The sequence below is a fragment of the Protopterus annectens genome, chromosome 5.part0 (assembly GCF_019279795.1).
Source record: "Protopterus annectens isolate FY-2018-M chromosome 5.part0, PAN1.0, whole genome shotgun sequence".
In the NCBI taxonomy this organism is placed as follows: domain Eukaryota; kingdom Metazoa; phylum Chordata; order Ceratodontiformes; family Protopteridae; genus Protopterus; species Protopterus annectens.
Genome location: NC_056735.1, coordinates 49,825,610 through 49,839,499, shown reverse-complemented (window position 1 = coordinate 49,839,499; position 13,890 = coordinate 49,825,610). Strand labels below are relative to the sequence as shown.

Genomic DNA, 13,890 nt, shown 5'->3' with positions numbered 1-13,890 from the left:
GAATGAGGTAGCAATATTCTGAGGCATGAGGGATGTTAGGAGGAGGGGTACTGACTTTACCTGGGTGGAGGATGGAGTTTATGGAGGACCAGAATTGTTTGGGGCTGTGTTGGGGGGAGTCTAGGGCAGACTGGTAGTATTGGAATTTGTCCTGTTTTATTAGCTTTTTGACTCTATTGCGTAGTTCTAGGAATTTCTGTCTAGTTGAGGGGGTTTTGGTTTTGCGCTAGTGCTCCCAGACTTTATCCCTGTTTTTCATAGGTTCATAGGTTCATAGGTTCATACTAGGCTATCTGCCCTGGGGCATTTATAAGCCTAGCCCGATTGTGTTTGGCTTACGCCACCCTTGATTTGAGTATACTGTGCCCTTTTTAAAGTTTAGTTTACTGACCCTCTGTCTAATAGTGACACGGAAGTAATCCCCAGGACAAACCTACGATCCCCAATCCACTCATCAAGATTCTTCTTGAAGAGAGTCAGTGAGGTGCTCTGCCTAACATGAATTGGAATTCTATTCCAGAGCGAAGGGAGCCTCTGGGTTATGAATCTGTCCCTCCAGCATGTTCTATTTATTTCTGTGCTGAGGTTCAAGTCCCTCGAGCACGTGGCTCTAAGGGATTTAGATTTACTGAGGTGGAGCATGTCCGTTAATTCTGGGTTGGACATAGCTTTATATGTCAGGCATAGATCGCAACTGAGTAGAGCTGTAGAGCTGGAGTTTTTTTAACCGAGCAGCATATGGCATCCATTTGAGTCCCTTGATCCTCTTGTTGAGGTACTTTTGGGGTCTTTCTAATTGCTGCAGGTGTGGGGTAAGGTACATCCCAAAGGGGGCATTGTATTCTATGATGGGCATGATGAGGAATGAATAAAGGGGCACGATTACCTCTCTTGATCTAGATGTGAATCCTTTCATGATGAAGTGGGCTATGTAGAAGGTCTTTCTAACCACTTTGGCAATGTGGATGTCAAAGGAGAGATTGCTATCAACTTAGGAGAGTCGATTATGGCGCCCAGTTTGCAGTCATCTGCGAACTTGGTGAGCCATAGTCCTCCCACGTTGGCCTGTACCTCAGAAAAGTAAATACTGAACAAGAGAGGTCCCAGGACAGAACCTTGTGGGACGCCACTTGTGACCGGTTTCGAGTCTGACATGGCTCCAGCAATTCTCACTCTGTGGGTTCTGTCTTTGAGCCAATTTGCGACCCATCTTGTGAAATAGGGGTTTATATTTAGGCTGGATAGCTTATCTAGGATGCCCGAGTGGGATATTGTGTCAAATGCCTTTGCGAGGTCCAGATAGGCTGTGTGGACTACCTTCCCTTCATCTATGGCCTTGGTGACTGTTTCAAAGAAGTCGACCAGGTTCAAAAGGCAGGATCTGCCCTTGACGAAGCCAAATTGGGTAGGATCTAGTGTCTGTAGGTCCCCAATGTTTTTGTTTATGAGTTCCATGATGATCCTCTCCATAGCCTTGCAGACTAGGCTAGTCAGGCTTATGGGGTGATAGTTTCCAGGGTCTGCAGAGGCGCCACCTTTGTGGAGTGGGACCACTGTTGCTGTACGCCATTCTTTGGGCACATATCCTGTAGTAAGGCTGAGATTGTACAGCAGTTTTACTTGAGGGATTAGTTCTTCTTGGATTTCATGTAGGACGCAACCCGGGACGCCATCTGCTCCCATGGAAGCAGTGTTTTTTGCTTTGGAGAGGGCGGCCTTCACCAGAGCATCAGAGATGTTTGTGAGGCTGCACTCTGCCAGGATAGATACTTGCTCTTTTGGGGGGGAGGGGGTGGAGAAGTTTGCACTGAACCTGTCTGCCAGGATATTGGCAATGTCTGTGGGTTCAGTGTATTTTTTGTCGTTTAGAATCAACTCAGAACAAGTCTGGGAGTTGCATCCCAGGTTCCTAACATAACTGAAAAAAGCCTTATGATTGTCTTTAGTATCCTGTGCAATTTTTCTCTCGAAGCTGGCCTTGGAGGATTTTATGAGGGATCGTAATTTTTTGCTAGTACTGATCAGAGATGCCTTCCCTTTTAGGGATTTTGGTCTATCATGTAGTAGCTTCCTTCTGTTGTACAGTTTATTTATGGCTGGGGTCCACCAGACTGGACGCCTGCCTTTGGATGATTGGGTCTTGATTTTGTTAGGGATAGCATGATCCATGCATTCCTGGAGATGTCTGTAGAATGCGTTTATATAGGATTCTGCAGTTTGGGCCATAGTTTCCACTGGCCCTGGGGCCTTGAAAGATTCCACTTCGGTTTTGAGAAGTGTGAAGTTCGCTTTTGAGAAGTTTTTCACTGTGTTTTTTTAGGCTGGGGGTGGGGTCGGGATGTGGATATCCAATGAAATTAATTTATGGTCTGATCTTACCAATGAGGGATATACTTCTGGTATGGAGCATAGAGTCCCCATGTTGGTAATGATCAGGTCTAGTATGTTTTCCCCTCTTGTGGGTGTGGTGACTAGTTGTTTCATAGCATTTGAGTTTATAAATTCCAGGAACCTTTGGGCTAAGGTGCTGGGGCTTGAGTAATGCTCTCAGTCTATATTTGGGTAGTTGAAGTCGCCCAATATAATGGTGTTCGGAGAGATCTTCATGTTCTCCAATGTTTTCAAGAAAGCCGAGTGGGATTCCTGACTTTGAGAGGGTGGTCTGTAGGATGCTATAAACTGAAAAGCAGTCTTGCCCACTGTCATTTGCACATGGATGGTCTCCGATACTTTGTGCAATGCCACTAACATGGAGGTGTGGATATCCATGATAAATATGGAAACTCCCCCTCCTTTTGTGGTTCGGTCTGGGTTTTGGGGCTGAAAAGCATGATATGAGGTATAACCTGGTAGTGCTGGGGTGCTCTCTGGAGCCTTGAACCAGGTTTCTGTCACTGCACAGATATCGATGTTCTCCATACTGAGGAGAGCTTCAAGTGCATGCATCTTGAGGTTAAGACTTCTGGCGTTTAGCAGCATTACCCTTAGATTCTTGTTCCTTGTGCTGTCTATGGAGGTGGGTTTGACTTTTGAGCCTTGCCTAAAAAAGGCACTATGGGGGTGGCAAGAGCCTTTGCCAATATCTGAAAGCCCAGGGGTGACAGGTGCAAGCCGTCCCTAGCGAAGCAGCGTGGCTTGTCGAGCATGTCATCCCAGGCTGACAGACACTGGATCCCCTTTGAATGACACCAAAACTTTAGCCAATTGCTAAAATCGATCATTTTGTCTTTATACTGTGGCATCATTCTAGGTGAGGGTAAGATACTGCTCAAGGTCAGGGTCATACTGGCCTGGGCTACATGATCAGAGAGCTCCTCTATGTCTCTTTTCATGTAGTCGAGGGAGGTACATCTCAGGTCATTCACGCCAGCATGTACAATGACTGAGTCATATTTGTATTTGCTTTGGAGTGACCTGAGTGCTTGCGTTATGTGGCAGATTCTAGCTCCCGACAGGCAGCTCACTGTGACCTCTTTATTCAGCCTGGTGAGCGGGATGTCAGTGTGTCTGACAATAGAGTCACCTATTACAAGAGTATCAGGTGTGTTATTCAGCCTTAAGGGCTGTGACTGCTTGGCACACTGACTTTGTGTGCTATGTGTTGTACGTGTTTTGTTTTGGGGTTTCTGACTTAGTGGTTTCCTGTGGCCATGGGAAGGGTTGTGCTTTGGTTCTGGAAAGTCTTATGGGGCATGGTAATTAAGGATGCTCAGGAAGGTAGTATTAAAAAATTCAATTGCGTCATCAAGACTGAGGTACTTTAGAAGATGCCAGTTACATTCTTTGAGGGATGAGATGAATGTGAGTGGATTAAAGTTTAGTTTTTTTACGTATTTGATGGTAGATGACAGGTTTAGCTTGGTATAGGTATTTTTTGAGTAGGAATGTTTGGGAGTGATCACTGAGGCTATCTGATAAGCAGCCTGTTATATATGACTGGGGGCTCTTACTGACTAGTATCCAGTCCAGGGTAGTGTGCTTGCTGGAGTTTTTATTTATCCTGGTTAGCGACTGGACTAGTTGGGTGAAGCCATGAAGGTTTACATGATAGGTTGGATGGTTGCCAGAACAAGACTGCCAGTCAATATTGAAATCAGCTAAAATTATAGTTTCTTGAGGGAGATGGTGGGTAGACCAGCTGAGGAAGTTTTCTAGTGGAGGGATGTTTTGGCCAGGTGGAAAATAGCATCCGATTATGTTGATGGTTTTGTTCTGGTTTATTTTGAGATTGGTATATATTATTTCTTCATTGCCTATTTGTGGAGCTGATGATTTTAAGATCTGGATGTTTAGATGCTGTTTAAATATTATAGCTACACCGCCTCCTTTCTTGTTTAGCCGGTCTACTCTTAGTATGCCGTAACCTGTAGGGAGTATTTGCTCACTGATAATGTGAGGTTTTTGCCAGGTTTCTGTCAGGATGACTATATCTGGGGAGTACAAGTCTATGGTGGTATGAAGTTCATGGACTTTGTTGGAAATACTTCTAATATTTAGGCTTAGTAGAAGGAAGTCACTTGGCTTTCTATTGGCTGTAATATGGGAGAGGTTGTGGTTTCTAGTCTGATTATGAGGATTGGGGTTGGAGATGGTAGGGACAGGGTTGGGGTGGATGTCTCCACTTAGGGCTAGTTTTGATATGTATGAGGTTATTAGTTTTCTCAGTTTTTGAATGTGTTTGTTTATAAGGGAAACTTTATGATTGTGCTCTGTGGGTAATAGGTATGGTGGGAGGGTTACTATGTTAAGTTGTAGGGATGCTTTATGTTTGAGTAATATAGTTGGTAGAATATGTGGGGGGTGCATAGTGATGGTTCTTGAGTTGGTGGGAGGGGAGCTGAGTGAGGGTGAGACATAAGTGGTGGTGTGAGTATTAGTACAGTGGTAGGGGTTGAGTGGGGGAATGATGGAGCTTTGGTAGGATGTAAGATATGCAGGGAGAGTGCATGCAGTGAGCATAGGTAAGGTATGCTTGTACATGTTGGTTGAGGAGGTGTGATAGTAGTGGGAAGATGGAGAAGGTAATGTTGGATTAGCGCTGTGGTTGGCTATTGGAAAGATGGGAGGGGTTTGTGAGTGTAATAAAGGTGGGACCACTGGGGGCGGGAGGGAATAGGGGGCAGGGTGGGGAGAGAAGTGGGTAGAGACCCTGTTAGTTGCTCTTATTAGGGGGCTGGAAACAATCAGTTAACAGAGTTAACTGATAAATGAATGTATGATAGTGACAAGGGTGGTTGTAGTTTTAAAAATGGTGCCTGCCACAAGTAATATTTATTAACTTTGGGATTGTCTTAAGGTAATAAACAGGGAAGGGGGAGGGGAGAACAAGGGTGTGAGCAGGCAGTTCTTTGTACTGCTGCTAATGAGCCAAAGCAAAGACAAGTTTGTGTTTAAGAAACTATCACAATTGACCAAGGACTGCTCTGAAACTGTAAGTCATTTCTTAACCATTTCTCAGGTAGAAAAACAGGATAAACTTGTATCAGTAGGCTACTGTGGTCTCAGTTTAAATTAACAAACACACATTATTGATCAGTTATGGATGCTATTTCCTAACAGAAGGGAATAAGAGAGAAAGTGGAAGATGAGTGTGTGTGTGTGGGGAGGTGGGGGTGGGGGGCTGCTTATAAGCCAAAGCAGAGTGATCTCCAGGGGAAAATGAATATTGGCTCAAACAGGTAGACACATACTCAAAGTTAACGTTAGCTGTTTACAGACAGTTCAGACCCGGACTGTGCTTTTCTTACAAGAACGTTAAAGGTGGTACTGCAGTTGAATACTTAAGAGTGGTGTTAGGTTGAATACTTAAGAGTGGTGTTAGGTCTAGAAAAGAAGAGTACAGAGAGGAGTAAGCACCTTTGAGATGGTAAAGAATTAATCACAGTGCATATAAAACTTAAAAAACAGCACAAAAAAGCATTGTTTTTGCAGGAAGGCAAGGCCCTTGAACTCCTCACTCCCTGCTAATTATTTATTCTAACTCTGAGATCACACAGTCCCTGGAGAAAAGAGTATATTCCCCTACTTCCCTATTCGGGGATGGTCAAATTCACACTGTTGTCAATGAGCTGCAAATTGTGTCAAACAGATGTCAACCAAAGCACCATTTGACAAAGTTACCAGCAACCTATATATATATATATATATATATATATATATATATATATATATATATATATATATATATATATATGTGTGTGAGTGTGTGTAGGGAGAGATGGATATAATTTGTTGAATGTTTTTGGCTCAGTTGTGAATAGGCTCACTGATATAGCTGGTTCACAATTTGTCAAATAGTTACTGTTGATGGACTCAGCTTAGTGACTTAGTGGCAGTTTGGCACACAATAGTGTTGTTGAAGGTTACACTTTTCCCACTATTCTGCTATCTCGGAGTTGGTATAAATAAGTGGTAGGGGATGTGGGAGCACATTGCAGGTGCAGGGAGGAAAAAGTTTTTTATCCACATTTTGTTATTGTTGACTTATTCTGTATACAACTACGTTTTGCTGACTATTTGTTTGTATTTGTTTTCCTGGGTAGAGCACTGATCTCCATGGACTTTTTTCACACTCAGCCTGGGAGATATGTCTGAGAAGTGACTTGAGAAATACACAATCCTGTTGGTAATAGCAGAGAAATGAAGCAAAAAAAAACAGACCTGAATAAAAACTCTGTCCTACATGCTCATTCAACTTTATTCACAATACAGCTTTTAAGAAGTTAACTAAAATCCCAATTAGCAGTCAATAAATACAATAAATTACCATATTTACCAAAAAAATAATAAAATATGATAAATATATGAAATATATAACCTCATAATATTCACTCAAATAAAAATATTAACTGACTTGCCCAGAGTCACACAGCTAGGAAATGGAAGCTGGGAGAATCACACCTTGCACCACTGGACCACTAGACCACAGGAAACAGCTTAACAGCTGCTTAAATGTCAGTAAGTGTACTATAAGTGGTAAAGTTTTCTTCTCAGTTTATATATTGAAGAGAAGTTCAGGAGAAAACACCAATGAGATGAGTATATTACCTAATTTACAAATGTATGATTCAAAAGTTAAATGCCAAGCAGGTAATGCTGAACAGGGAAAAGCATGACAAATATTAAAAACAGCTACTAATATTTGGTAATACCACAGCTACCAGGGCAAAACAAAATGTGAAGGAATGCAAGATATGTACTGAGACCATCTTAGAAATGCAGTTACTAAAAGAAGCAACAATGAGAGGCTGATCTGAACAAAAATTATTAACATGGAAACAAAGTCTTATTTTTCTCAAGCAGAAAAAAAATAAGCATTTCCTGGGTTTACTGGTCAAATCTGTCAAAATAACAGTTCCCAATAATCAACTGAGAAGACAAGATGTTGACCAGGTATGTGAACCACACATGAGAATTCTAAAGTGCAAAGAAAAAGCAAGAGGTGCAATACACTGGCCAGAAATGCTGACACAAGCAAAAAAAAAAGATACTGCAGGTTTCTATCATTTGCAGTTCATGGTTTTCTTTTGAAGTGCAAAACCCATAACTGCAGTTCCAAAAACTACAAAGAAGTGATTTCCCTCAAATTAGATCAAATATAAACACTCAATTTTAGAAGGAGACATCACTTCTCTGGGAACTGTACATCAAACATATACATTAACTCTAAGATCATTCCATCCCAGAGCAAGCGGAATGCTCAGAGGTGCTGTGACCATAGATTTAGTACATATTCCACAGAACTTCACAGTTAGTCTTGCATTCCTTAGAATCCCAGTTCTGATTTCTGAAATTTACTGCAAATAATGTATTTATTTTATTTTATTTGTTAACCAGAGTAGTGCACTGATCTAACTGAAACTTTTTTTTCAGGTTCAGCCTGGAAGTACATAGAGAAATCAATGAAAATTAAACATTAATAATAGCTGGCAAATACAAGAGAAATATAAAAATGTGTTGAGTCATGATCTGATATTTGTGTATACACATTACATTTTGTTCAGCACTGAATGAGTATACAAAACAGAAATCAAAAGGAATTAAAAGCTCATACCATAACACCAATTTAAAAGACATGATGCTAGCATAAAAAACATTATCATTCATGGTTTGAATGTGGTAGATACTCAGTTTAAAGAAGCCATGTATCTCACAGGCGTACATTATTGCTACCAACTTCATGAAATAAGCAAACTGGCAGATGCAACAAGTGAAAGTATGACTGTCACATTAAAATTTGTTCTGTTGAGAGAAGGGATACCTGTTAGACAACGTTTCTCACTACAAAAGTCAGGAATTCTGTAGACTTGTGCACAACAGTGAATTTTAACAAATAACACACAGATCACACTATATATTTCCCACGGAAAAGTGAAAACAACTGTCCAAGCAGTGAAATTATGTCAAATGAAAACTCTATGAGGATTATTAATTCCCACTTTTGGAATATAAGAAAATTCCACTGCATGGACTCGTTTTCTCACTGGAAAAGATTGAAAAGCAAATTACTTGTGTCACCTGCATTCCTGATGCATAAACACCGATACAATGAAAAGGAAATGCTGGAGAAAAATCAGCGCACACAGAAAAAAAAAGTATGATAAAAAATGCAAGACACTACCAGATATTTAAGGTGGAGGTAAACAAAGAATACAAAAGCCTTACAACATCTGCACCCTGGCACTGAAATAGATGTAACCTTATTAATGGTGAAGAAGGAATCAGTATTGGAGGAACTGCAGAACCATATATAAGACAAAAATGTCAACTTGCAAAGAAGATGATGAGGTGTCCCAGACAGTACTATCAAAGGAAATTGAAACTTTGAGAACAGTGATAATCAAGAGATACAGACAGCAGCTCCTCAAGTCATATCTCTATGTAAAGCTGTATTGCAGTTAGACCCATCCAAAAAGGAAGAGCAGAACTCCAATAGGAACAGTCCAATCAAATATTCTAAATCTAGTGGTGCAGTAGAAACCAGACAGATATATGGACAGTTTGAGAGTTTAAATACTAGTTTCTGAAACATTGCATTTATTAAATGTGTTTTGAATATGCATAAATATCTGGCAGTTAGAGCAGAGGAGTCCAATAGCACAGAGGATTAAGGCTCTGAGCAAACACCCTGTTTCTTGTAGCCAGGTATGCAGGGTTTTATTCCTCCCACCTCCATTTGCCTTGACCTGACTGTGTTCCTGAGTCACCACTTGAAAGAGAACACTTGTGTTTTGTGAGCCTACCCAGATGACAAATGTGCAAAAATAAAACAGAAGTCACAGTTCACCAAAACTGGAATGCACCAAGACTGAAGCAGTATTTCTGCAAAGGAATCCCTCTCAGGGGTATAATCAGAAAACATCCTTTTTTCTGATGGCTTTGCATATTGACAATCATCCACCTCAGTTCCCAAACAAATAAACATAAACAACTGCAGTTCTAGAAACTGAGTTTTTCCTGTCATGACCCTGCACTTTCTTTCTGCATGTTCTGAGTAAACTCAATGCAAAATTCTCCTCCACTTCCTATTCAGCAACATAAAACATTGAAATGTGCTTTGTTAACTCAGGCATTTTCCCTTTGAAATGTGTATTTTTAACCCGAGTTTTAGGCCTTATCTCTAGACTGTTAGAAAACATGGATAACTTTTCAGGCTCCCTGTCCAACATAAAAAGCATTTTTCTATCCAAAAATTGATGATATGCATGCCATTGTATGATAAACAGACAATTTATAATAGGGGGGTTTCTGTTCATTTCTACTTTTGTTAGGATTATCAGGCTATTTATAGCTTTTTACTATCTCTTTTACTTCAACCTGCTCAGCTTTGGTGAATATAATACCACCACCCTCCCCACCCCTGGCAAAAGACATCAGTATCTCATTCTGAAAGTAATGTTGTCAGTAACCATCTATTATTTTATGGTAACTTGTTGTCTGTCTCACACTCCTACTGCATTATATGTACCACTGTTTTTAGTGCATCATCTCAATTTTAAATATGTTTTGTTTACTTAATTCTGACTTCTATTCAATATTATAATGTAATCATTTTTTATACTCTTGATTTATAATTTTGTTCTATGTTTGTTTCTACAAATGTACACTTGGAGATTTTCTCCCCGGGCCTCTGCTGAAACCAGTCCTTTTTGGCTCAGTCAGACACTTCCAGTAAACAAATGTTAAATGAAATATGGCATGTTCAGTACATATTTACAGAGATAAACAATGGTGACTTTTAAATGCACTTTACAGGATCAGAAGGTTACCCACCTTAAACATAGTTTCCCACGGAATTACTGATAAGAATTTAGCATTTTTTTAATAAAATGTAATACCCACATGATTTAGCCAAAGCTGGCCACAACCCCATTCTTATAAACAAGCTATAGCTTCTTTCCTGGACCAGAAGTAGCTAAGGATCTAATAAGATTTGAAGAATAACATTTTACAGCTAATTAACTTACACAAAATTTGACATGAACAGCTATTAGCAGGCAATGCTATGAATGCTTTTGCATAACTTACCTTCCACCTTTAGTAGAAGCATCCACAACCAAACTTGTATGAAAATGTAGCATTGCATTTTGGGTAGTATGGTTGTAACCCTACCAGAAGGAGAAAAAAATAGAAATAGCATTAGAACAATCTGCTATAAGCTGCAAACTCATTTAAATTACTTATACAACTATATGTGTTTCTGCCTCACAGCAAGAGGTTCTCCAGTTCGATCCTCGGCTGGGGTGCCTTCTGTGCGGAGTCTGCATGTCCTCCCTGCAGTCGCGTGGGTTTCCTCCAGGTGCTCCAGTTTCCTCCAACATCCCAAAGACATGCTGTAGGTGGATTGGACACTCTAAATTGGCCCTAGGTGTGAGTGCGTGCATGTGTGTGCCTTCTGTGAAAGGTTGGGCACCGGGCTGGCAACTCAACACTGTAAAACTCCACTGCCAATCATGAGCGGACAAGATGATCCGATGTGGCGACCCCTAACCGGGAAAAGCCAAAAGAAGAAGATGATACAACTATATGTGCTTGTTGTCGCATATTATTGCATGAATGTACAACTTTCATTTGGAATATGGCACACTTTGATCTCACACAACAGAAAAAGGTTTCGCTTTCACGACACAACTGCCCCTTTTACAACTAGAAATTAAAGAAATAACCCTACTGTTGTTAAATTCATAGATCACAATAGCAGCTATTTGCACTTGCATATATATGAACCTCAAATGAAAAAAGGCTAAGTAGACATTGCACTCTTAAAAACTGTTAAAACTCAAAGCAGAAGAAAATCCAAGCACACTAAAAGAACACAGTATGGACTACAGGCTGCTAGTCATACCAACAGTTTTTATGTGTTACAAATAACAATAAAACTGCAACAAAGAAACTAAAAAGTCACAAATAACCAACAAATCTTGCCTCTAATATATCCAAAAAGAAGTCAACGAAGGATTACATCAATAGCTTTTAATAATAGATTTAGCACTTTTGTCCACAATGACTAGTCAGGGACTTCATCAGAACCTGTTAATGCTAAACTGCTCAATCAATAAATGACCTCTCATTTGTATGTCACCAAATCATCCCTTCAAATTTTAAAGTGGCAAAACACTATTCATCGACCAGCAGATTTGAAATGTACAAAACCTCAAAGAATTAATATTGTTGCAGAAACTATAACAAAAATCAAGAATATCAAGGTTATGTCTAATTAAATAATTAAATTAATTTAAATGAAGGAAAAAAAAATGTTGGCAATTGTCTTCCCACAAAATGAGTGCTGACAAGCCAAAAAAAAAAAGGCTAAAAACCTAGGAAAAGAACGAATCTAAGATCATTCTTCTCCTTTAAACTTCTTTCTTGGAGGGGGGGCAAGTCCTCTGCACCCCCCCCCCCAAACTTATATATGCCAACTCCGAAACTGTCATACCTTGGAGAAAAAAATAATATTCCAAGAAATGGCTATCTGAGACTTAGTATATGTAAGTCCATTTTTTGGCCATTCAGTCTCTGTAAGTCCATTTTTTGGCCATTCAGACTCTGTGTTTCAGGACTCCCTCTGTTGGGTCCAAACATTTTCAATGATTACTGTTGGATTTCTAGCATATCTTTGAGGGATGATGTCACCAAATACTTGGAGGCAGGTTTCACTTTTGACAGCAGAAAATTAACAAGCAGGTTGCTTGTTTATGTGGTTTCCTAAGGAAGAAGGGAGAGAACTATGTTGATGACAAAGTCAGATTTATGTTAAAAAGCAGCAGCAGCACCCCGTCTCTCATAACTGTTTATCTGTAGCGTGTTTCAATGTAAGTACGAGAGATTCCTTAGCTGCTTTACTGAAATACAAGAATGGAGGGAGAGTTGTTCTCAGTTTATTGTTATAGATGTGTCGGATAATTTTTTACTTTTACCACCTTAAAAAGTGTTGGATAAGCATTCTCATTACATGAAAGGTGTAGAATTGATGAGGGAAAGGAGATGTTCTAGGATATCTGGTACAGGAGGAGATTTATTAATTTCCTGTCTGTTTAAGACATGCTAAGACTAATGCAGGTTGCAACTGGAGAGAAGGAACGTAACCTAATTCTATAGTATTGTACTGCTATAATGTATTTATTTATTTTTATACATTACAATGGGATTATATTACAGCAGCTTATTCCAGCAGAAAATACGGTCACTCAACAAGGTTTTAGCAACCAGACTTTTTTCTGTTGGAATATTCTCGTTTTACAATGGGCACGTTGATTGGGCTTCCCATTCAGCAGACACACTTTTGAATAAGAATGACTCTTCATTGTATAATATGTTTCTCAATAATTTATGTACTGCTTCTGGCTTCACCTCACTTACTCAATAAGCAGACAACTGCATCCTTGCTTGCTATTCACCATCCATTAGTGAAATGCAAGCCAAAACCCAGGAATCATACTCCTCAATAAAACTCTGGCTACAACAACATGACTCAATGCTAAAAAGGCAAATTCATCTTCCTATCTAGATCCAGTCGTGTGATACATAAAACATTCCATTACCTGATATTGTCCTGGATATTGTCCCAAAGGCCAAACTTTAATAAGTTACCCTGGACAAGAAATTAAAATTTGATCTCCATGTATCCACTGTCATAAAAAACAAAACTAATAAAAAACAAGATGCCTTATATAGAATCAAATCTTGTCTCTCAGAACAAGCCCAAAAGGCTACAGCCAAACCCTACTTCCTACCCAGTGTGCACTAAGTTGCCCCAATCTAAAATAACCTTCATACTGCTCAACAACATTTATTGTTGTTATTACAGCAGAAATTTCTAGGGACTTTGGTGGTCTTGTCAGCTATTACTAGTTTGGAGAGGTAGTTAAGGTTTCAGCTACTGAATCTGCTGGGAAATTCATTAAAAAAGGGTAGCTAAGACAGCTTTGTCATTAGGATTGTTAGTTCTTAAACATTGTGACTTTGCAGACAAAGATCAGGTTTGGTATAGGTTCCTTTTTCTCTCCTCATTATTAGGAACCTCTGAAGACTTTCCAACTGTTTGATATGCCTGGTAAGTTTGTCGAAACTGCACTTTGACGAATCTGAAAATGTTGAATGTGTGGTAAGTATTTTGCAATGTGTGTGTAAAGTGTGCTGTGTCTTTAAGATGCAGTGGTGTGTGAGTGTTGAAGATGAGATGGTGGTCGGTGTTCAGTTCTGTTTGGAGATGTAGGTGTGTAGTAGTTAAGGATTTAGGATAGGGGTGTGTTTTTCTGATATGTTTGGATGCTGTAGGTGCAGTTTAGGGTAGGTGGGTGAGGGTGTGTGTGTATAGGTGCTTAGTGTGGTGATTGCTTTACATGTGTGCTGTGTGTGTAATGGGAGTGTAAAGCTTGTAGAGTTAGGTGT

General features: G+C 39.8%; 1 protein-coding gene across 1 annotated transcript in view; it reads right to left on the bottom strand.

Annotated features, from left to right (window-relative positions):
- The window catches only part of LOC122802118 (B- and T-lymphocyte attenuator-like), a 157,891-nt gene that overhangs the window by 114,863 nt on the left and 29,138 nt on the right, over positions 1 to 13,890 (bottom strand). The window contains exon 2 of the mRNA XM_044071801.1: positions 10,528 to 10,607. Within this exon, the coding sequence (XP_043927736.1) occupies positions 10,528 to 10,585 (58 nt within the window). The 5' untranslated portion in view covers positions 10,586 to 10,607. The remainder of the gene's footprint in view (positions 1 to 10,527; positions 10,608 to 13,890) is intronic.